The 25,000-nt window shown below is 44.0% G+C and overlaps 2 protein-coding genes across 2 annotated transcripts in view; one reads left to right on the forward strand and one right to left on the reverse strand.

Moving 5' to 3' along the window:
* LOC120037115 (broad substrate specificity ATP-binding cassette transporter ABCG2-like) overlaps positions 1 to 11,718 on the reverse strand; it is a gene marked incomplete at its 3' end in the record, with an annotated part of 14,718 nt that extends 3,000 nt beyond the window's left edge. The window contains exons 1-3 of the mRNA XM_038983291.1: positions 11,334 to 11,718; positions 6,522 to 6,581; positions 5,539 to 5,656 (exon numbers count right to left, since the gene is read on the reverse strand). Of these exons, the coding sequence (XP_038839219.1) occupies positions 5,539 to 5,656; positions 6,522 to 6,581; positions 11,334 to 11,518 (363 nt within the window). The remainder of the gene's footprint in view (positions 1 to 5,538; positions 5,657 to 6,521; positions 6,582 to 11,333) is intronic.
* Positions 11,719 to 22,940: 11,222 nt separating this feature from the next.
* Positions 22,941 to 25,000, forward strand: part of LOC120037114 (UPF0472 protein C16orf72 homolog) — a 7,505-nt gene continuing 5,445 nt past the window's right edge. Inside the window, exons 1-2 of the mRNA XM_038983290.1 lie at positions 22,941 to 23,375; positions 24,574 to 24,654. Coding sequence (XP_038839218.1) covers positions 23,180 to 23,375; positions 24,574 to 24,654 — 277 coding nt within the window. The 5' untranslated portion in view covers positions 22,941 to 23,179. The remainder of the gene's footprint in view (positions 23,376 to 24,573; positions 24,655 to 25,000) is intronic.

Consider the following 25,000-nt stretch of genomic DNA (forward strand, 5'->3'; position numbering starts at 1 on the left):
TGTGCAGTTTTGGCAGCCAAATATGTGTCCTCCTGCCCCAGCCTGAGGGACAGCCAGTGAAAAGTGCAATGTAGAAACGAAGCGGTCTCCTGGTCAGGCTTCGGAGACGGGCACATCGCGCTCCACTCCCGAGCATACTACTCGCCAATGTCCAGTCTCTTGACAATAAGGTTGATGAAATCCGAGCAAGGGTAACATTCCAGAGAGACATCAGAGACTGTAACGTTCTTTGCTTCACGGAAACATGGCTAACTCGAGAGACGCTAACGGAGTCGGTGCAGCCAGCTGGTTTCTTCACGCATCGCGCCGACAGAAACAAACATCTTTCTGGTAAGAAGAGGGGCGGGGGGGTATGCCTTATGATTAACGAGACGTGGTGTGATCATAACAACATACAGGAACTCAAGTCATTCTGTTCACCTGATCTAGAATTCCTCACAATCAAATGTCGACCGCATTATCTACCAAGGGAATTCTCTTCGATTATAATCACAGCCGTATATATCCCCCCCCAAACAGACACATCGATGGCCCTGAACGAACTTTATCTGACTCTTTGTAAACTGGAAACCACACACCCTGAGGCTGCATTCATCGTAGCTGGGGATTTTAACAAGGCAAATCTGAAAACAAAACTCCCTAAATTCTATCAGCATATCGATTGTGCTACCAGGGCTGGTAAAACCTTGGATCATTGTTATACTAACTTCCGCGACGCATATAAGGCCCTCCCCCGCCCTCCTTTCGGAAAAGCTGACCACGACTCCATTTTATTGCTTCCAGCCTACAAACAGAAACTAAAACAACAAGCTCCCTCGCTCAGGTCTGTTCAACGCTGGTCCGACCAATCTGATTCCACGCTTCAAGACTGCTTCGATCACGCGGATTGGGATATGTTCCGCATTGCGTCCAACAACAACATTGACGAATATGCTGATTCGGTGTGCAAGTTCATTAGAAAGTGCATTGACGATGTCGTACCCACAGCAACGATTAAAACATTCCCAAACCAGAAACCGTGGATTGATGGCAGCATTCGCGTGAAACTGAAAGCGCGAACCACTGCTTTTAACCAGGGCAAGGTGACCGGAAACATGACCGAATACAAACAGTGTAGCTATTCTCTCCGCAAGGCAATCAAACAAGCTAAGTCCCAGTATAGAGACAAAGTAGAGTCGCAATTCAACAGCTCAGACACAAGAGGTATGTGGCAGGGTCTACAGTCAATCACGGATTACAAAAAGAAAACCAGCCCCGTCGCGGACCAGGATGTCTTGCTCACAGACAGGCTAAATAACTTTTTTGCTCACTTTGAGGACAATACAGTGCCACTGACACGGCCCGCTACCAAAACCTGCAGGCTCTCCTTCACTGCAGCCGAGGTGAGTAAAACATTTAAACGTGTTAACCCTCGCAAGGCTGCAGGCCCAGACGGCATTCCCAGCCGCGTCCTCAGAGCATGCGCAGACCAGCTGGCTGGTGTGTTTAAGGACAAATTCAATCAACCCTTATCCCAGTCTGCTGTTCCCACATGCTTCAAGAGGGCCACCATTGTTCCTGTTCCCAAGAAAGCTAAGGTAACTGAGCTAAACGACTACCGCCCCGTAGCACTCACTTCCGTCATCATGAAGTGCTTTGAGAGACTAGTCAAGGACCATATCACCTCCACCCTACCTGACACCCTAGACCCACTCCAATTTGCTTACCGACCCAATAGGTCCACAGACGACGCAATCGCAACCACACTGCACACTGCCCTAACCCATCTGGACAAGAGGAATACCTATGTGAGAATGCTGTTCATCGACTACAGCTCAGCATTTAACACCATAGTACCCTCCAAACTCATCATTAAGCTCGACCCCGCCCTGTGCAACTGGGTCCTGGACTTCCTGACTCGTTGGTTATTACAGCATTGTCGGAACTAGAAGCACAAGCATTTCGCTACACTCGCATTAACATCTGCTAACCATGTGTATGTGACCAATAAGATTTGATTTGATTTGTAATGTCGATAATAGTTCCCATCTTGTTTTGTTTTGTCTTTCATACCAGGTCATGTGTCTTCTCAGTCATGTTGAGACTGGTCTACTACCAGGTCATGTGTCTTCTCAGTCATGTTGAGACTGGTCTACTACCAGGTCATGTGTCTTCTCAGTCATGTTGACACTGGTCTACTACCAGGTCATGTGTCTTCTCAGTCATGTTGAGACTGGTCTACTACCAGGTCATGTGTCTTCTCAGTCATGTTGACACTGGTCTACTACCAGGTCATGTGTCTTCTCAGTCATGTTGACACTGGTCTACTACCAGGTCATGTGTCTTCTCAGTCATGTTGACACTGGTCTACTACCAGGTCATGTGTCTTCTCAGTCATGTTGACACTGGTCTACTACCAGGTCATGTGTCTTCTCAGTCATGTTGACACTGGTCTACTACCAGGTCATGTGTCTTCTCAGTCATGTTGACACTGGTCTACTACCAGGTCATGTGTCTTCTCAGTCATGTTGACACTGGTCTACTACCAGGTCATGTGTCTTCTCAGTCATGTTGACACTGGTCTACTACCAGGTCATGTGTCTTCTCAGTCATGTTGACACTGGTCTACTACCAGGTCATGTGTCTTCTCAGTCATGTTGACACTGGTCTACTACCAGGTCATATGTCTTCTCAGTCATGTTGACACTGGTCTACTACCAGGTCATATGTCTTCTCAGTCATGTTGACACTGGTCTACTACCAGGTCATATGTCTTCTCAGTCATGTTGACACTGGTCTACTACCAGGTCATATGTCTTCTCAGTCATGTTGACACTGGTCTACTACCAGGTCATATGTCTTCTCAGTCATGTTGACACTGGTCTACTACCAGGTCATATGTCTTCTCAGTCATGTTGACACTGGTCTACTACTGTTGATTTAATGTATTGTTGTTCTGATTAATATTGTTGTTGTAGTTGTTGTTAATGGTAATCCCATGTCCACTACTACTATTATTATTACTGTTGGTCCCACCATTTATTTATATATAAATATATATAGATATTTTGTATATATATACATATATATTTGATTTATATTTTTCGATATGTATACTTTGACAATGTAGGTAATAATGAACTTGCCATGTCAATAAAGTCAATTGAATTGAAAAAATTGAATTGAGAGAGAGAGATATGTGGAGAGAGAGATATGTAGAGAGAGAGAGAGATATGTAGAGAGAGAGAGAGATATGTGGAATATGCGTCAACAGTAACCTTGGTAAAATACTCTGCATTATCATTAACAGCAGACTCGTACATTTCCTCAATGAACACAATGTACTGAGCAAATGTCAAATTGGCTTTTTACCAAATTACCGTACAACAGACCATGTATTCACCCTACACACCCTAATTGACAACCAAACAAACCAAAACAAAGGCAAAGTCTTCTCATGCTTTGTTGATTTCAAAAAAGCCTTCGACTCAATTTGGCATGAGGGTCTGCTATACAAATTGATGGAAAGTGGTGTTGGGGGTAAAACATACGACATTATAAAATCCATGTACACAAACAACAAGTGTGCGGTTAAAATTGGCAAAAAACACACACATTTCTTCACACAGGGTCGTGGGGTGAGACAGGGATGCAGCTTAAGCCCCACCCTCTTCAACATATATATCAACGAATTGGCGCAGGCACTAGAACAGTCTGCAGCACCCGGTCTCACCCTACTAGAATCCGAAGTCAAATGTCGACTGTTTGCTGATGATCTGGTGCTTCTGTCACCAACCAAGGAGGGCCTACAGCAGCACCTAGATCTTCTGCACAGATTCTGTCAGACCTGGGCCCTGACAGTAAATCTCAGTAAGACCAAAATAATGGTGTTCCAAAAAAGGTCCAGTCGCCAGGACCACAAATTCCATCTAGACACCGTTGCCCTAGAGCACACAAAAAACTATACATACCTCGGCCTAAACATCAGCACCACAGGTAACTTCCACAAAGCTGTGAACGATCTGAGAGACAAGGCAAGAAGGGCATTCTATGCCATCAAAAGGAACATAAATTTCAACATACCAATTAGGATCTGGCTAAAAATACTTGAATCAGTCATAGAGCCCATTGCCCTTTATGGTTGTGAGGTCTGGGGTCCGCTCACCAACCAAGATTTCACAAAATGGGGCAAACACCAAATTGAGACTCTGCATGCAGAATTCTGCAAAAATATCCTCCGTGTACAACGTAGAACACCAAATAATGCATGCAGAGCAGAATTAGGCCGATACCCACTAATGATCAAAATCCAGAAAAGAGCCGTTAAATTCTACAACCACCTAAAAGGAAGCGATTCCCAAACCTTCCATAACAAAGCCATCACCTACAGAGAGATGAACCTGGAGAAGAGTCCCCTAAGCAAGCTGGTCCTAGGGCTCTGTTCACAAACACAAACACACCCCACAGAGCCCCAGGACAACAGCACAATTAGACCCAACCAAATCATGAGAAAACAAAAAGATAATTACTTGACACATTGGAAAGAATTAACAAAAAAACAGAGCAAACTAGAATGCTATTTGGCCCTAAACAGAGAGTACACAGTGGCAGAATACCTGACCACTGTGACTGACCCAAACTTAAGGAAAGCTTTGACTATGTACAGACTCAGTGAGCATAGCCTTGCTATTGAGAAAGGCCGCCGTAGGCAGACATGGCTCTCAAGAGAAGACAGGCTATGTGCACACTGCCCACAAAATGAGGTGGAAACTGAGCTGCACTTCCTAACCTCCTGCCCAATGTATGACCATATTAGAGACACATATTTCCCTCAGATTACACAGATCCACAAAGAATTCGAAAACAAATCCAATTTTGATAAACTCCCATATCTACTGGGTGAAATTCCACAGTATGCCATCACAGCAGCAAGATTTGTGACCTGTTGCCACAAGAAAAGGGCAACCAGTGAAGAACAAACACCATTGTAAATACAACCCATATTTATGCTTATTTATTTTAACTTGTGTGCTTTAACCATTTGTACATTGTTACAACACTGTATATATATAATATGACATTTGTAATGTCTTTATTGTTTTGAAACTTCTGTATGTGTAATGTTTACTGTTAATTTGTATTGTTTGTTTCACTTTTGTGTATTGTCTACCTCACTTGCTTTGGCAATGTTAACACATGTTTCCCATGCCAATAAAGCCCCTTGAATTGAATTGAATTGAATTGATATGTAGAGAGAGAGAGAGATATGTAGAGAGAGAGAGAGAGAGATATGTAGAGAGAGAGATATGTAGAGAGAGAGAGAGAGAGGTAGAGAGAGAGAGAGGTAGAGAGAGAGATGTAGAGAGAGAGAGAGAGGTAGAGAGATGTAGAGAGAGAGAGAGAGAGAGACAGACAGACAGAAGTTATCATAGAATGCCATCTGAACGATAGAATCTCTATTCCTGTTCTAACCAGTCTCATCATCAGATCATCATTTTGACCAGTCTGTCAACACCATAGTGAAGGTTTCTAGAAAAGGTAGACAACACACTCCCTCACCTGAACCACGTAGGCAGACATGAGCCGGAGGTCAGAGTCCACCATCTTCCCATCGACCAGAACCTGACCTAACTTCAACCCTGCTGGGTCCTTACGACCTGCTATCACATCCAGGAGACTAGGGAGAGAGGAGAGGAGTGGAGAGGAGAGGAGAGGAGAGGAGAGGAGAGGAGAGGAGAGGAGAGGAGAGGAGAGGAGAGGAGAGGAGAGGAGAGGAGTGGAGATGAGGAGAAAAGTGGAGAGGAGAGGAGTGAAGAGGAGAGGAGTGGAGAGGAGAAGAGGAGAAAAGTGGAGAGGAAGAGAGAAGAGAGAAGAGGAGAAAAGAGGATAAGAGAAGAGGAGGAGAGAAGCGGAGAGGAGAGGAGAGAAGAGAAGAGGAGGAGAGAAGAGGAGAGGAGGAGAGAAGAGGAGGAGAGAAGGAGAGAAGAGAAGGAGAGAAGAGGAGAGGAGAGGAGAGGAGGAGAGAAGAGGATAAAAGGAGAGAAGAGGAGAGGAGAGGAGAGGAGAGAAGCGGAGAGGAGAGGAGAGAAGAGGAGAGGAGGAGAGAAGAGGATAAAAGGAGAGAAGAGGAGAGGGGGAGAGAAGTGGAGAGGAGGAGAGAAGAGGAGAGGAGGAGAGAAGAGGATAAAAGGAGAGAAGAGGAGAGGAGGAGAGAAGAGGAGAGGAGGAGAGAAGAGGAGAGAAGAGGAGAAAAGAGGATAAGAGAAGAGGAGGAGAGAAGCGGAGAGGAGAGGAGAGAAGCGGAGAGGAGAGGAGAGAAGAGAAGAGGAGGAGAGAAGCGGAGAGGAGAGGAGAGAAGAGGAGAGGAGGAGAGAAGAGAAGAGGATAAAAGGAGAGAAGAGGAGAGGAGGAGAGAAGAGGAGAGGAGGAGAGAAGAGGAGAGGAGGAGAGAAGAGGATAGGAGAGGAGAGGAGAGGAGGAGGAGAGAAGAGGAGAGGAGGAGAGAAGAGGATAGGAGAGGAGAGGAGGTATGTGTGACTTACGATGTTTTTCCACTTCCTGTTGGCCCCATGATGGCGTTCATCCCTGGTCTCATGATGCCGCTGGAAAAGCCAATCAGAGATGACCATGACACAGAATCACCAATCAGAAATTACCATGACATAGAACAACCAATCAAAAGTGACCATGCCATAAAATGACCAATCAAGAGCAACTACCATTACACAGCATAACCAATTACTTGTGCTCAGGACCTTGTTAGCCCACCGAGATAAAGCCTAGGTGTTAAGCACTGAGAGCTAGCTTTAGGGACATTGTTAGCCCATCGAGATAAAGCCTAGGTGTTAAGCACTGAGAGCTAGCTTTAGGGACATTGTTAGCCCACTGAGATAAAGCCTAGGTGTTAAGCACTGAGAGCTAGCTTTAGGGACCTTGTTAGCCCACTGAGATAAAGCCTAGGTGTTAAGCACTGAGAGCTAGCTTTAGGGACCTTGTTAGCCCACTGAGATAAAGCCTAGGTGTTAAGCACTGAGAGCTAGCTTTAGGGACCTTGTCAGCCCATCGAGATAAAGCCTAGGTGTTAAGCACTGAGAGATAGCTTTAGGGACCTTGTTAGCCCACTGAGATAAAGCCTAGGTGTTAAGCACTGAGAGATAGCTTTAGGGACCTTGTTAGCCCACTGAGATAAAGCCTAGGTGTTAAGCACTGAGAGATAGCTTTAGGGACCTTGTTAGCCCACTGAGATAAAGCCTAGGTGTTAAGCACTGAGAGCTAGCTTTAGGGACCTTGTTAGCCCACTGAGATAAAGCCTAGGTGTTAAGCACTGAGAGATAGCTTTAGGGACCTTGTTAGCCCATCGAGATAAAGCCTAGGTGTTAAGCACTGAGAGATAGCTTTAGGGACCTTGTTAGCCCACTGAGATAAAGCCTAGGTGTTAAGCACTGAGAGCTAGCTTTAGGGACCTTATTAGCCCATAGAGATAAAGCTTAGGTGTTAAGCACTGAGAGCTAGCTTTAGGGACCTTGTTAGCCCACTGAGATAAAGCCGAGGTGTTAAGCAGTGAGAGATAGCACTAGTGTGTTGTGAACTAGAGTACAGAGCAAGGAATTTTAACGCAACTGTTGTCCAACTGTTTAAATTCCTTGAGTACAATGTCAAAAGGTGGTCAACACCAGATAGCAGCAAGAGTCATTGGTCCTGTGGTATCAATACATCCAGTCACTACAACATCACCACATCCAGTCACTACAACATCACTACATCCAGTCACCACATCCAGTCACTACAACATCACTACAACATCACCACAACATCACTACATCCAGTCACTACAACATCACTACATCCAGTCACTACAACATCACTACAACATCACCACAACATCACTACAACATCACTACAACATCACTACATCCAGTCACTACAACATCACTACAACGTCACCACAACATCACTACAACATCACTACAACATCACTACCTCCAGTCACTACAACATCACTACAACATCACAACATCCAGTCACTACAACATCACTACAACATCACTACAACATCACAACATCCAGTCACTACAACATCACTACAACATCACTACATCCAGTCACTACAACATCACTACAACATCACTACATCCAGTCACTACATCCAGTCACTACAACATCACTACAACATCACTACAACATCACCACATCCAGTCACTACAACATCACTACATCCAGTCACTACAACATCACTACAACATCACTACAACATCACTACAACATCACTACGACCAGTCACTACAACATCACTACAACATCACTACAACCAGTCACTACAACATCACTACAACATCACTACAACATCACTACATCATCACTACATCCAGTCACTACAACATCACTACAACATCACCACATCCAGTCACTACAACATCACTACATCATCACTACATCCAGTCACTACAACATCACCACATCCAGTCACTACAACATCACTACAACATCACTACGACCAGTCACTACAACATCACTACAACATCACTACAACATCACTACAACATCACTACAACATCACTACATCCAATCACTACAACATCACTACAATATCACCACATCCAGTCACTACAACATCACTACGACATCACTATGACCAGTCACTACAACATCACTACATCCAGTCACTACAACATCACTACATCCAGTCACTACAACATCACTACAACATCACTACATCCAGTCACTACAACATCACTACAACATCACTACAACATCACCACATCCAGTCACTACAACATCACTACAACATCACTACATCCAGTCACTACAACAACAAGGGAGGTGAATACTTTCTGAAGGCACTGTGGATACTAACCACTGATCTAGGACCTGAAAGCACTGTGGATACTAACCACTGATCTAGGACCTGAAAGCACTGTGGATACTAACCACTGATCTAGGACCTGAAAGCACTGTGGATACTAACCACTGATCTAGGACCTGAAAGCACTGTGGATACTAACCACTGATCTAGGACCTGAAAGCACTGTGGATACTAACCACTGATCTAGGACCTGAAGGCACTGTGGATACTAACCACTGATCTAGGACCTGAAAGCACTGTGGATACTAACCACTGATCTAGGACCTGAAGGCACTGTGGATACTAACCACTGATCTAGGACCTGAAAGCACTGTGGATACTAACCACTGATCTAGGACCTGAAGGCACTGTGGATACTAACCACTGATCTAGGACCTGAAAGCACTGTGGATACTAACCACTGATCTAGGACCTGAAAGCACTGTGGATACTAACCACTGATCTAGGACCTGAAAGCACTGTGGATACTAACCACTGATCTAGGACCTGAAAGCACTGTGGATACTAACCACTGATCTAGGACCTGAAAGCACTGTGGATACTAACCACTGATCTAGGACCTGAAGGCACTGTGGATACTAACCACTGATCTAGGACCTGAAGGCACTGTGGATACTAACCACTGATCTAGGACCTGAAGGCACTGTGGATACTAACCACTGATCTAGGACCTGAAGGCACTGTGGATACTAACCACTGATCTAGGACCTGAAAGCACTGTGGATACTAACCACTGATCTAGGACCTGAAGGCACTGTGGATACTAACCACTGATCTAGGACCTGAAGGCACTGTGGATACTAACCACTGATCTAGGACCTGAAGGCACTGTGGATACTAACCACTGATCTAGGACCTGAAGGCACTGTGGATACTAACCACTGATCTAGGACCTGAAAGCACTGTGGATACTAACCACTGATCTAGGACCTGAAGGCACTGTGGATACTAACCACTGATCTAGGACCTGAAGGCACTGTGGATACTAACCACTGATCTAGGACCTGAAAGCACTGTGGATACTAACCACTGATCTAGGACCTGAAAGCACTGTGGATACTAACCACTGATCTAGGACCTGAAAGCACTGTGGATACTAACCACTGATCTAGGACCTGAAAGCACTGTGGATACTAACCACTGATCTAGGACCTGAAAGCACTGTGGATACTAACCACTGATCTAGGACCTGAAGGCACTGTGGATACTAACCACTGATCTAGGACCTGAAAGCACTGTGGATACTAACCACTGATCTAGGACCTGAAGGCACTGTGGATACTAACCACTGATCTAGGACCTGAAGGCACTGTGGATACTAACCACTGATCTAGGACCTGAAGGCACTGTGGATACTAACCACTGATCTAGGACCTGAAGGCACTGTGGATACTAACCACTGATCTAGGACCTGAAAGCACTGTGGATACTAACCACTGATCTAGGACCTGAAGGCACTGTGGATACTAACCACTGATCTAGGACCTGAAGGCACTGTGGATACTAACCACTGATCTAGGACCTGAAGGCACTGTAGATACTAACCACTGATCTAGGACCTGAAGGCACTGTGGATACTAACCACTGATCTAGGACCTGAAAGCACTGTGGATACTAACCACTGATCTAGGACCTGAAGGCACTGTGGATACTAACCACTGATCTAGGACCTGAAGGCACTGTAGATACTAACCACTGATCTAGGACCTGAAGGCACTGTGGATACTAACCACTGATCTAGGACCTGAAGGCACTGTGGATACTAACCACTGATCTAGGACCTGAAAGCACTGTGGATACTAACCACTGATCTAGGACCTGAAGGCACTGTGGATACTAACCACTGATCTAGGACCTGAAAGCACTGTGGATACTAACCACTGATCTAGGACCTGAAGGCACTGTGGATACTAACCACTGATCTAGGACCTGAAAGCACTGTGGATACTAACCACTGATCTAGGACCTGAAAGCACTGTGGATACTAACCACTGATCTAGGACCTGAAAGCACTGTGGATACTAACCATAACCACTGATCTAGGACCTGAAGACACTGTGGATACTAACTATAACCACTGATCTAGAACCTGAAGACACTGTGGATACTAACCATAACCACTGATCTAGGACCTGAAGACACTGTGGATACTAACCACTGATCTAGGACCTGAAGACACTGGGCACTGTGGATACTAACCACTGATCTAGGACCTGAAGGCACTGTGGATACTAACCACCGATCTAGGACCAGATCTGTATAAACACAAACATTTACACACACAGATGCACAAGTATTAACAAATCTTAATTTTTCTCTTACCATGGTCTCTCTGTCTCTGTCTCTCTCTCATCCTCCCCCCACACCCATTCCCCTACCTGACATCTCTCACCCCCCCACACCCATTCCCCTACCTGACATCTCTCACCCCCCCCACACCCATTCCCCTACCTGACGTCTCTCACCCCCCCCCCCACACCCATTCCCCTACCTGACGTCTTTGAGGATGTGTTTCTCAGGTCCTCTCTTGTGGCAGAGTCCATTGCTCTCCATGACAGAGTAGTGTAGTCTGGAGAAGGAGACGGTTGGACCAGGCACCTGGAACATCACCTCTGGATCATCTGCTGTTGGGACTCCTGCTGGGCTGCCTGGCTCACCATTCTGGGGCTTAGACATCCTCCTCACCGAGAGAGAGAGAGGGAGAAGGAGAGAGAGAGAAGACAGGGAAGACAGAGAGAGAAAGAAGGGAACAGAGAAAAACTTATGTTAGATAGATAAAGCGAGAGACAGAAGGAGAGAGAGGGGAGTTGTCTGCTGCAGTAGCTATCTAACCTATGTTCTAACTTCAAGGCAACGTATCCCAGATTGCCCTGCCCCGCCTTTTTAAGCCCCCTGTCAACCAATCACACAGGGGCATGCGTGTGGCCACGCCCTACCAGAGGGCACGATGTTGAACTTGGAACCTTGGCCTTGACAGCACAGGGGCATTGACAACAGGAGAGCACGGCAGCACGTGCAACGACACCTGTCTTCACCAATGATGTGTATATAAACCCTAGATTGCTGATGCTATGTGTTTGCAACTGAGTGGCTTGAAGTCACCAGTTGGCCATATTGGAACTCCCCGATAGGAGCAGTCCTCCATAGGAATGAATGGAATGAAATGTTTCAAGGACAGAATTATATACTCTAATATAGAGGAGGAAAAATACTTAAAGGAAAATGCTTTAATACTATATATATATATTTGCTATTTTAATGTTTAACATAATATAATTTAAAAGTATTCATTAAGGTATCTGCAGAATAAACATGTCAAAAAACGAATGTAGACATTAATAAATTAATTTCTATTAGCTTCCAATGAAGGAGGAATACCAAGATGGAGGCACGGCGGCTTCAATACAGCACCCCCTATCAGTCATCTAGTGTATTTAGTAGTAACAGAGTCCCACAGTAGAGGTGTAGACATAATAAATGTAGTAACAGAGCCCCACAGTAGAGGTGTAGACATAATAAATGTAGTAACAGAGCCCCACAGTAGAGGTGTAGACATAATAAATATAGTAACAGAACCCCACAGTAGAGGTGTAGACATAATAAATGTAGTAACAGAGCCCCACAGTAGAGGTGTAGACATAATACATGTAGTAACAGAGCCCCACAGTAGAGGTGTAGACATAATAAATGTAGTAACAGAGCCCCACAGTAGAGGTGTAGACATAATAAATGTAGTAACAGAGCCCCACAGTAGAGGTGTAGACATAATAAATATAGTAACAGAGCCCCACAGTAGAGGTGTAGACATAATAAATGTAGTAACAGAGCCCCACAGTAGAGGTGTAGACATAATAAATGTAGTAACAGAGCCCCACAGTAGAGGTGTAGACATAATAAATATAGTAACAGAGCCCCACAGTAGAGGTGTAGACATAATAAATGTAGTAACAGAGCCCCACAGTAGAGGTGTAGACATAATAAACATAGTAACAGAGCCCCACAGTAGAGGTGTAGACATAATAAATGTAGTAACAGAGCCCCACAGTAGAGGTGTAGACATAATAAATGTAGTAACAGAGCCCCACAGTAGAGGTGTAGACATAATAAATGTAGTAACAGAGCCCCACAGTAGAGGTGTAGACATAATACATGTAGTAACAGAGCCCTACAGTAGAGGTGTAGACATAATACATTTAGATGGCTGAGCGGTGGCTTCAACAGCGCCCCGTCAGTCATCCAGGGTTTATCTACATTATTGGTCTTCACCTGTGTACAGCTTCATTATCAGACTATGGAGTACAACAGTATGGGTCATAATACCCATAAAACCTAGCGGTAAAACCAGGAAATGGTTCCAATTGTTTTTTTACACTAATCATTTCTTCACCTGAGACTACTTCATACCAGGTCTGTGTTTCATGTAGTCTTACCCTGGCGTGACGTTTTGATAACCATGGAAATCTCTCTTGGACAAGGGAACTTTTATCAATATATTCACCTCCCCAAAAATGAAACGCTAATTAGCCGCTAATGTGGCTATCATACAGAACTACACATCCTGTCGCAAGCTTCGACGTCATCCCTCAAGACACATTTCTCCATGCAAACTCTCATCAACAAGTATCAAGTTACCTAGCAAGTAGATATTATAGTCCTTTTTTTTGGTTTCTCGTGTAAGTAATTGATATTGTGTATTTCTCATGTGTATTCTTGTTTATTATTTTACAAATTACCTAGCTAGCTACCTTTAGTATTTTCACATTACTATAATTTTTTGAATTACCCTCTGGCCTTTGTATTGAATTAGCTAACATTAGGTCTCCCCGTCGATCAGAAGCAAGCATGTTTCTGTGCTATGTACCGGATTTTAACCACTACTCCCGATAAGTACACATTTGTATTTTATAATTTGTGTAACTTTTTAATGTGGTGACATGCTAGCTACCATTAGCCCACCAGGGAAGGGATATTTAGCTAGCTAGTTAATGCTAACTCACCGTTCGTGTAGTCAGACTTGCTAGCTAACGTTAGCCCACCAGGGAAGGGATATTTAGCTAACTAGTTGATGCTAACTCACCGTTCGTGTAGTCTGACTTGCTAGCTAACGTTAGTCCACCAGGGAAGGGATATTTAGCTAACTAGTTGATGCTAACTCACCGTTCGTGTAGTCAGACTTGCTAGCTAACGTTAGGCCGGCACCATGGCAAGGATAGTTGGTTAGCTAGCACGTCGCCGCTTAGAAAAGTCTGACTGCACGGAACGGTAAGCTAGTGTTAACTAACTAGCTAGCTAAATATTGCCTGATGGGCTAGCTAGTTAGGTACCTTGGTTTGCTAGTTAGCTACATTAGCTAAAGTTGGCTAGCTAGTTCACAAAGGACTCATCGCAATGTTTCACCTCTTCAGGGCAAATAGTACCCTAGGTGTGTTTGTATTTACTTAAAACAATGTGTTTTCTATCCAGATAAAGATGGTGATACAGGATTGAAAAAGAGCTGCATCGACATTTTGACTTCTTGTCCCCTTTTTTCGCCATGTTTAGACATGAGGCGGGAACATCAGGCTCACCCCACGAGAAGCAGGGCATGAATGTAAATATTGTGAGTTAATCATTCCACTTAAACTCGCTGGCTAGTTAGCTGACAAACAAGCATACTGTGCAGATATATCTACAAATTCACCTGGCTAATTGATAGTTTGAGGAGGACTGAAATTACCTGGTACAACAGCAAAACGAACTAAACGGAAACATCTGCTAATTACTTTAACTATTGCAAATGCTCAGGCAGCTGCCATTTCCTGTTAGGAAAGAAAAATGGCCCTGTATTTACCAGAAAAGTAAGCTCCACACAGCCAACGGGGTAAGAAATAATTTTAACATCACAGAAATAAATTCCCACTGTGTCCATGATAAAATGCAGTTATCATACTACTGAATGAAACTGTGAAGAGATGCACTCAGACCAGTCTTTGTGACTGAACTCAGACCAGTCTTTGTGACTGAACTCAGACCAGTCTTTGTGACTGAACTCAGACCAGTCTTTGTGACTGAACTCAGACCAGTCTTTGTGACTGAACTCAGACCAGTCTTTGTGACTGAACTCAGACCAGTCTTTGTGACTGAACTCAGACCAGTCTTTGTGATTGAACTTACTTTAACGACATTACTTTAGTTGGCTGCTTGCATGTAATATAACTTATTATGGGAGTCTAGTGTGTGTAATATGACTTATTCTGGGAGTCTAGTGTGTGTGTAATATGACTTATTCTGGGAGTCTAGTGTGTGTGTAATATGACTTATTCTGGGAGTCTAGTGTGTGTAATATGACTTATTCTGGGAGTCTAGTGTGTGTGTAATATAACTTATTCTGGGAGTCTAGTGTGTGTAATATAACTTATTCTGGGAGTCTAGTGTGTGTAATATAACTTATTCTGGGAGTCTAGTGTATGTGTATGAACTATGTGGAATATTTGTGGACCGTCGTCTTCCCTGAAAGCAGGTACTGACAGGAGGACGAGGCCCCTGACGAGAATGATGATCCAGTGCCAGTGTTTAAAATCTATCTACAAGATATTTACAGATGTTCAATGTTGTAAAAACTATTTACAAGATATTTACAGTTCACTGTTGCAGTGCCAACTTTGGGAGCATGTGGTTCTTGAAACACTCCTCTAGTCCAGCAATAGGAGTCTGCCAGAGGTCATCACGCTGGATGGTGATGGAGGCTTTGGTGGTCCACGACAACAAAGCTGACCTTGGACCTGGTGCCAGTAAGGATGGTCTTCACAGAAGCAGTAAGACCCTCCCTCCACTTGGATATAGAAATCCTTCGACCTCACTCCCTCTTCAATGGTCAGGTCCCTTTAGGGGAACACTTGACCTCCACCACCGCTGTGTTGCCCACCAGACCATCCGGCGAGGCACCCAGGATCCCAGACCATCCGGCGAGGCACCCAGGATCCCAGACCATCCGGCGAGGCACCCAGGATCCCAGACCATCCGGCGAGGCACCCAGGATCCCAGACCATCCGGTGACCCTGTGACCTCAAAGCCCTGACTCCTGCACATCCATCTCTGTAGCCATTTTGAATGCCTTGACATCCTCTTCTTCATTATCTGAGCCCCACTTTACAGACAACACCCCCATCCAACGACTGATCTGAGGACCTTTTATTTAGCAGCGACGGAGTAACGCGCTTGGCCCTAACCACTGCTCCATAATGTCTGTCATCCTCCCTATCCTCATGGTGTGCCAGTTGTGGGTGGTCTGTTTTCCAACTGTTGCCTGTCGTATAGCCTCCTGCTGCTCCACCGACAGCGCCATGCCAGCGTGCCCTTGTTTCTTTAAACAATGTCCAGTACAGACAGGGCTGAAAGGGAGGGTAGCAGGTGTTCTGGCTCAGGTTCATGGAGTCATGCCGTTCTACTGAACCTGCCCCAGGGACAGGTTCCTTACCCACTGAAGATCCTCCTCTGTGGGCTCTCGGGGACAGAGGGTGGAGGAAGCCAACCAAGTCGTCAGCCAGGTACAGGTCCTCCTCTGTGGGCTCTCGGGGACAGAGGGTGGAGGAAGCCAACCAAGTCGTCAGCCAGGTACAGGTCCTCCACTGTGGGCTCTCGGGGACAGAGGGGGGAGGAAGCCAACCAAGCCAGGTACCCGTCCTCCACTGACTGCACCTGGTTGGTTGGCTTCCTCCCCTCTCATTCCACATCGGTACAGACGATATTGTGAACCGCCAACATGGTTCCACTGATGATCTCCATGGAGGCATTCTGATGTTGTAGAGAATCCCCTGGTCACCTATAGAGACCTGCCAACAGGAAGTGGTCACCTATAGAGACCTGCCAACAGGAAGTGGTCACCTATAGAGACCTGCCAACAGGAAGTGGTCACCTATAGAGACCTGTCAACAGGAAGGATGTTAATTAAGAGCCACATCCCTTTCAGTGCCTGACTCTGAACCTTGGAATGGATTTGTTGTAAGAAAAGTGCTACGTAAGTCAGGATTGATTTGATTGGGGGAAAGGGGGGATATGACATTTGCCTTGATTTGATTGGGGAAAGGGGGGGATAAGACAGATTTTTACCTTGATTTGATTGGGGGAAAGGGGGGATATGACATTTGCCTTAATTTGATAGGGGAAAGGGGGGATATGACAGATTTTTACCATGTCAGCTCGGGGATTCAATCCAGCAACCGTCCGGTGACTTGCAACGCTCTAACCACTAGAATACCTGCCGATTGATGACATCCCAGCTGTAGAATATATAATAAACTGTCATTTTCACATGAGGACAAGTGTAGTTTTTCCCAAAAACGTTTAATTAATAATTTGGGATTTTACCACTTGACATATTAACCATATAGTGGGAAGGAGCCTATAGATCCAGACTGTGTGAGGGCATGTACCACTCAGAATGAATAAATACTGTACCTTTTTAAAGATTTGTCTCTTGTCATGAAAACTATACTGAACAGAATATATGTAAAGTGTTGGTCCAATGTTTCAGAAATTTTCAATATGCACAAAAAAAACCTGTTTGTTTCTCAAATTTTGTGCACAAATTTGTTTACATCACCTGTTAGTGAGTATTTCTCCTTTGTCAAGATAATCCATCCATCTGACAGGTGTGGCATATCAAGAAGCTGATTAAACAGCATGATCATTACACAGGTGCACCTTGTGCTGGGAACAATATAAGGTCACTCTAAAATGTGCAACACAATGCCACTGATGTCTCAAGTTTTGAGGGAGCGTGCAATTGGCATGCTGACTGCAGGAATGTCCACCAGAGCTGTTGCATGAGATTTGAATGTTCAATTCTCTACCATAAGCCGCCTCCAACATTGTTTTAGGTTATTTGGCGATACCTCCAACCGGACTGGAAACCACAGACCAGGTGTAACCATGCCAGCCCAGGACCTCCACATCCGGCCTCTTCACCTGTAGGATGAGACCAGCCACCTGAACAGCTGATTAAACTAATTCTGATTGGTTGAGCCTGGCTCCCCAGTGGGTGGGCCTATGCCCTCCCAGGCTCACCCATGGCTGTGCCCCTGCCCAGTCATGTGAAATCCATAGATTAGGGCCACATACATTTTTTTCAATTTACTGATTTCCTTACATGAACTGTAGCTCAGTAAGATCTTTGAAATTGTTGCATGTAGTGTTTATATTTTGGTTCAGTATACAATGTCAGTCGTTTTTTAATTAAAATTCATTCTCATCAATGACAACATTCTAGAACTGAGTTATCACTCATCTAAGTCTGGTATCCAGGGTAACCTAGTTAATGATTATATAATTGATTAAGTGTCTTTTTCCTTGTAGAATGTTGACCGCTGTATAGAACACATTGTGTTGCTAAGATGCTCAAACATAACTTAATAGCTACAGTCACCTACACAGGATAAACTTTATCCCTCATGCTGGCCCTGGTTAAACCTGTTACCCCTCACTATAGCTGCACTTCTCCACATGGCCAGACTTCTAGTGGTCTTCTCCACATGGCCAGACTTCATGTGGTCTTCTCCACATGGCCAGACTGATAGTGGTCTTCTCCACATGGCCAGACTGATAGTGGTCTTCTCCACATGGCCAGACTGATAGTCATTTTCTCTACATGGCCAGACTTCTAGTGGTCTTCTCCACATGGCCAGACTGATAGTGGTCTTCTCCACATGGCCAGACTGATAGTGGTCTCCTCCACATGGCCAGACTGATAGTGGTCTTCTCTACATGGCCAGACTGATAGTGGTCTTCTCTACATGGCCAGACTTCTAGTGGTCTTCTCCACATGGCCAGACTGATAGTGGTCTTCTCCACATGGCCAGACTGATAGTCATTTTCTCTACATGGCCAGACTGATAGTGGTCTTCTCCACATGGCCAGACTTCTAGTGGTCTTCTCCACATGGCCAGACTTCTAGTGGTCTTCTCTACATGGCCAGACTGATAGTGGTCTTCTCCACATGGCCAGACTTCTAGTGGTCTTCTCCACATGGCCAGACTGATAGTGATCTTCTCCACATGGCCAGACTTCTAGTGGTCTCCCCTTTCAATGCTCTTATGCTCATCCTTGAAAAAATCCATGAGGTCTGAAGTAGACGCCAGGGTCGACATACAGTACAAACACTTATCTAGGCTAAGTAATACAACATTATGGATCTACTACTCTGCTAACTAGCTAGCTAAAGTCTATAACACTTAGACTATGGAACGGATGCATTAATTTACCCTTTCACACAGTTAAAATGCTAACTAGCTAGCTAAAGTCTATAACACTTAGACTATGGAACGGATGCATTAATTTACCCTTTCATACAGTTAAAATGCTAACTAGCTAAAGTATAGTCTTAGATTGAACAGTAGTAGACCAGCCAACCTGGAATTGAATTTTATTTTAATTGTTTTGCTTGGTACAGGCTGTCATCCATCCTAGAACAAACAATCATTTTAGATACGCAAAGTTAGGCCGGATAACACGTTACATTTGGATTTTTACGGCCATTTTAAATGGGTCAAATCTGGTGAAAATGGGTAATAATGGAAATGGTAATAGATTTAGGTAAAATATCCTGAAATTCTCAACTAAACCTGAGTGGATAATAAAACACTTAGACTACGGAGTGGATGCATTAATTTACTTTTCATTATAGTTATTATGCTTTAAAACATGGAAATATACAGAAAATATGAACACTGATGTTTTCGGTTATAGTTGTGCACCACTAAGGACCCTTCTCAGATGACGTTGACCCTCTGAGAAAACTGTGGGAGACCCCACTGAACCGGAAGAACTTTAAATAGTCCCGTTTATCTCGGATCTGTTCAGTGAATTTGGTCCGAATCTGTGACACTCCTATTTGGCTGCTTGTACATTTTACCCCTGTTTAAAATGACGTTACAGTTTCAATATCTCTGTATCAGAAAGTGCGATTCATTTTACCCCTGTTTAAAATGACGTTACACTTTCAATATCTCTGTATCAGAAAGTACGATTCATTCTACCCCTGTTTAAAATGACGTTACACTTTCAATATCTCTGTATCAGAAAGTACGATACATTTTACCCCTGTTTAAAATGACGTTACACTTTCAATATCTCTGTATCAGAAAGTACGATACATTCTACCCCTGTTTAAAATGACGTTACACTTTCAATATCTCTGTATCAGAAAGTACGATACATTCTACCCCTGTTTAAAATGACGTTACACTTTCAATATCTCTGTATCAGAAAGTACGATACATTTTACCCCTGTTTAAAATGACATTACAGTTTCAATATCTCTGTATCAGAAAGTACGATACATTCTACCCCTGTTTAAAATGACGTTACACTTTCAATATCTCTGTATCAGAAAGTACGATTCTTACGAGGTCAAGATGCACTGTGCAGAAATCAATCCGCCATTTCCTGCCCTGCAAAAATTCTAATAGTTCTCTTAATTTCAGTTTATGTGACAAAAAACAAGAAAGTATAGTGTAGAGAATCCATTGTGCCCACTGGTGTGTATTCATGGCTGCAAAGGGAAGCTTGGCTTCCCTCAAAAAAATGGACAAAGAAAAATAAAAGAATCTTTCTATTTTTATGTTTCATAATTTTCCTTCAATTAGCAAGAGGCTGAATGTATCTCACGGGAGAAAGCATCCGAGCGAAACAGCGCCCCTCTGTCTCTGTATGTGTAGGCCATCTATCTGGTGCTGTCTGGTCAGTGAAACAGCGCCCCCTCTGTCTCTGTATGTGTAGGCCATCTATCTGATGCTGTCTGGTCAGTGAAACAGCTCCCCTATGTCTCTGTATGTATAGGCCATCTATCTGATGCTGTCTGGTCAGTGAAACAGCACCCCTCTGTCTCTGTATGTATAGGCCATCTATCTGATGCTGTCTGGTCAGTGAAACAGCACCCCTCTGTCTCTGTATGTATAGGCCATCTATCTGATGCTGTCTGGTCAGTGAAACAGCACCCCTCTGTCTCTGTATGTGTAGGCCATCTATCTGATCCTGTCTGGTCAGTGAAACAGCGCCCCTCTGTCTCTGTATGTGTAGGCCATCTATCTGATCCTGTCTGGTCAGTGAAACAGCACCCCTCTGTATATGTAGGCCATCTATCTGATGCTGTCTGGTCAGTGAAACAGCACCCCTCTGTCTCTGTATGTATAGGCCATCTATCTGATGCTGTCTGGTCAGTGAAACAGCGCCCCTCTGTCTCTGTATGTGTAGGCCATCTATCTGATGCTGTCTGGACAGTGAAACAGTGTCCCTCTGTCTCTGTATGTGTAGGCCGTCTATCTGATGCTGTCTGGTTAAAAAGAGTATGACATTGTTTGTTGCCCGTAGCACTGAATGCAAGGGAAGCCAGAGAGCACTTTCCTTCCCTTGATTAAAAACAGTGTTAAAATAATAGTCCACCTTCTTTGAGCAAAACTGAGTGAACTCAACCGTGAATGGTCCTGGCACACCAAAAACAAAAAAAGGGGTCAAGGGAAGCCAGTTTGGATTTGGCTTCGCCCCAGTCACATCATATCAAAAGCACACCTCATTTACAGACTTAATTATTTATTTTTTTGCATCTCGTTGTGGTGTTCTCCAGTGGCTAGCTAGTTAGCTAAAATCTTCACTTTCACTTTCCTAAATTAGCCGTGGATGGAAATACATTGACGTTGAAATGGTGCTGGAATAGTGGAGGCAGCTCCATTTCTCCATTGACTATACACACATGTACACATGGATTTTGTGTTGTAGATATGTGATAGTAGTGGTCTGAGGACACACACTTAATGTGTTGTAGATATGTGGTAGTGGAGTAGGGGCCTGAGGACACACACTTAGTGTGTTGTGAAATCTGTTAATGTATTGTAATGTTTTAAAAATGGTATAACTGCCTTCATTTTTTCCTGGACCTCAGGAAGAGTAAGGGGATCCATAATAAATACAAATACAAACGTCGCTGTCCGGTTTTGTGATGAAACAAACGTGTGGTTGAATTTATTCTGCCAAAGTGTGTTCTTATTGCCTATATATCACGGTGGCAAGGCATATGAACTAACAGGTTATAATGAGGTAGGGCACTGATGTTGTGGCGATTCGGCCTGGCTCGCAGTCTACGTTTCAATTCATCCCAAAGGTGTTCGATGGGGTTGATGTCAGGGCTCTGTGCAAGCCAGTCAAGTTCTTTCCCATCGAACTCGACAAACCATTGTCATGCTGAAACAGGAAAGGGCCTTCCCCAAACTGTTGCCACAAAGTTGTAAGCACAGAAACGTCTCGAATGTCATTGTATGCTATAGCATTAAGATATATATAATTATATATATATATACTGGCCCAATAATCGAAAGGTTGCTAGATTGAATCCCCGAGCTGACAAGGTAAAAATATGGCGTCCTGCCCCTGAACAAGGCAGTTAACCCACTGTTCCTAGGGTGTCATTGTAAATAAGAATTTGTTCTTAACTGACTTGCCTAGTTAAATAAAAAAACATCTATAAAAATATGGCCATTTTAACCAGATTTGACCTTTTAAAACCCTTAATTGCCCTTAAAAATCTAAATGTAAGCTGTTATCCGGCCTAACTTTATGGATCTAACATTATTGTTTGATCTAGCATGGATGACAACCTGTAACAAGCAAACCAAAAAAACAAGCACTTTGTCCAGGTTGGCTGGTCTACTAAAGGGGGTCATTTAAAAAAATATATTGGGCTACTTTCTGACTGTAGGCAAGAATTTGAGGCTAAATAATATAGTTCGTAAACTTCCACCCCCGCGGATAGTTATCTGGGATCTTTGGGACGTCCATACACTAAATCCTAACAACCTTAAGCATAACAATGTTAAACGTCAACTTGTATGGGGTAAGGCCATCGCAAGGAACCTGATAACACGGGTCCCTCTGGACAGACACCGTTTGACAGTCAAGGGGCAGGATCAACATTGTTGTTCTATGACGTTCTTTTCCCCACATCCAATGAAGATTTGAGAATAATTCGCAGAACCACGCCCAAGCACCACTGTGGCCAATCGTTCTTAAGCATGGTGAGAAATGGGCGGGGTTTTGTGAACAAGCATGTTGACATGTTTTTTAAGAAATTCTCTTGTCGACGACTCCTTCAGTTTGTTTCGAACCGGGGCGATGACGACTAGCTAGCTAGCGTTTAGCCACCCAATGTTTTCACAATGCGGATCTAGCTTGAACAACAGCTGTTTTTGAGCGTTTCTACGGCTAGTTACCAATCATCCGATTAGTATTCACATCTATAAGGGGGGAAATAAAAAACGGGGCTCACATATAATAAACCGTAGCGTAATAGACGCTTAATTGCGATTTATTATGGAGGAGAAGAAGAAGGAGGGCGAAGCGGAGATCCAGGAGCACGGTCCCGAACATTGGTTCTCCAAATGGGAGCGGCAGTGTTTGGCCGAGGCGGAGCAAGAGGAGCCAAGCGAGGAGGAGTCGGAGCAAAGTCAGCAGAAACTATGGCATCTTTTCCAAAATTCCGCCACCGCGGTCGCCCAGCTATACAAAGGTCCGAATACTTCACTAACAACTAGCTAGCATTAGCTAACTAAGATATCTGCCAATTAGCAAAAAGCTATCAGATAGACTCGAGTGTCAAGGCAACAAAGGGCATTAACGCTATCTAGCTTGCTGATTTTGTTGGCAACCATTTTAGACCCTACTTGTGGTGTGTTAGAAATGTAGCAAATATATAAAACAACTAACATTGTCTAAGAATAATGTACAGATTGTCATCTTAACCCCTGCTAGCTTGTCGACGTTAACTGGCTGCTAACTTAGCTAGCTAGTTTACGTTCGCTCATGTCAGGTCCAGGAACTTGTCAGTTGGCCAGTAACAGTACTGTAGCTAGCTCGGAGCTAACTAAAGATATCATAGATACAACTTTGAATATATTTTGACCACTGTACATCGTTCAAGTGATTGCATTTCTTTGTTCAATCCTTTCAAAAATGTATTAAATGTCGAGTTTTGCACATTTGTCTCGAGTTAACTTGCAGTCTGGCCGTAACGCCGTTAGCAGAACAAAATGGCGAAGCGCAGGGAGGAGTTCTTGTGTTGAAAATAACTATTTGCTATTTACGACCAAGCTGTTTCTGTTGTCTGACACTCGGTCCGCTTGGCACATTACATCACTTGACCATTCACCTAGTCTGGCCAATCAATTTAACGATGAGGTGAATTATTATAACGCTGACAATGCGTTACTAGGACAAAATGGCGATTGGATTATGACTAATATTAGCTATCCGAGTTACTGTATAATTGTTATTCTAGCTAGCTAACGTTAGTCTACCAGTTATCACAATATTGAGGGTGTATTCTACATTCACATCTCTAGTAAAACAACCACTATGCCGTGTTAAGTAGATTAGTTTTGCCCGTTATGGCCCAAGCCAGTGTTCAGCTAGCTAGATAACAGTCGCTTGCTTTCTTTGCCATAGGTTTGGTCTAAGGCATATAAACACAGTGAAGTCAGACTGATGCAGCTCAGTCAGACAAAATGGCGTTGCTTAGCCAAGCTGAAGCAAGTTGAAGGGTCAAGTATAGAAAGTTGTCTATTCAAAGTTATGCTGGCCCGGCAAAGTCGCGCAGTCTTGTCAGACTATGTCGTATGTTAGACACAAGCATGGAATTAATGTCATGTATTGTATAGTGAATGTCAAGTTGCTCCGGTTGTAAACCATTTCCTGTTTTGTGTTTTCAGACAGAGTTTGTCAACAACAGGGGCTGTCTCTCTGGGTTCCCTTCCAGAACGCAGCTACTGCCGTCACCAACCTCTACAAAGGTAACTAATGCTGAGTTTAACTTGTTTAATTGTATGTTTTTGTCTTGGGCTGTGTGACACTGTTGAGTCTATGTGTTTTACCAGGCTATGAACTCTCTGCTGCTAACATGGTGTCCCCGGGGACACTCAGATGAAGGACAACAGTCTACCACCCTAACCCTTCCCCTCCTCTCTTCCCTAGCCACACATCCGTGCTCTAGCTCGACCACCAGGGTCCTGTTCACTAGGGATGAAATGGAAGCGAACATTCCCATGTGGGGAACCTGTCCAATAGAAAATGCTTGTTTTTGTGTTTTCGATTGCAAGATGCTTTCTACGGTGTGCATTGTTAAATACAACCCTGTAT

This window comes from Salvelinus namaycush, unplaced genomic scaffold, assembly GCF_016432855.1.
Source record: "Salvelinus namaycush isolate Seneca unplaced genomic scaffold, SaNama_1.0 Scaffold1575, whole genome shotgun sequence".
Classification (NCBI taxonomy): domain Eukaryota; kingdom Metazoa; phylum Chordata; class Actinopteri; order Salmoniformes; family Salmonidae; genus Salvelinus; species Salvelinus namaycush.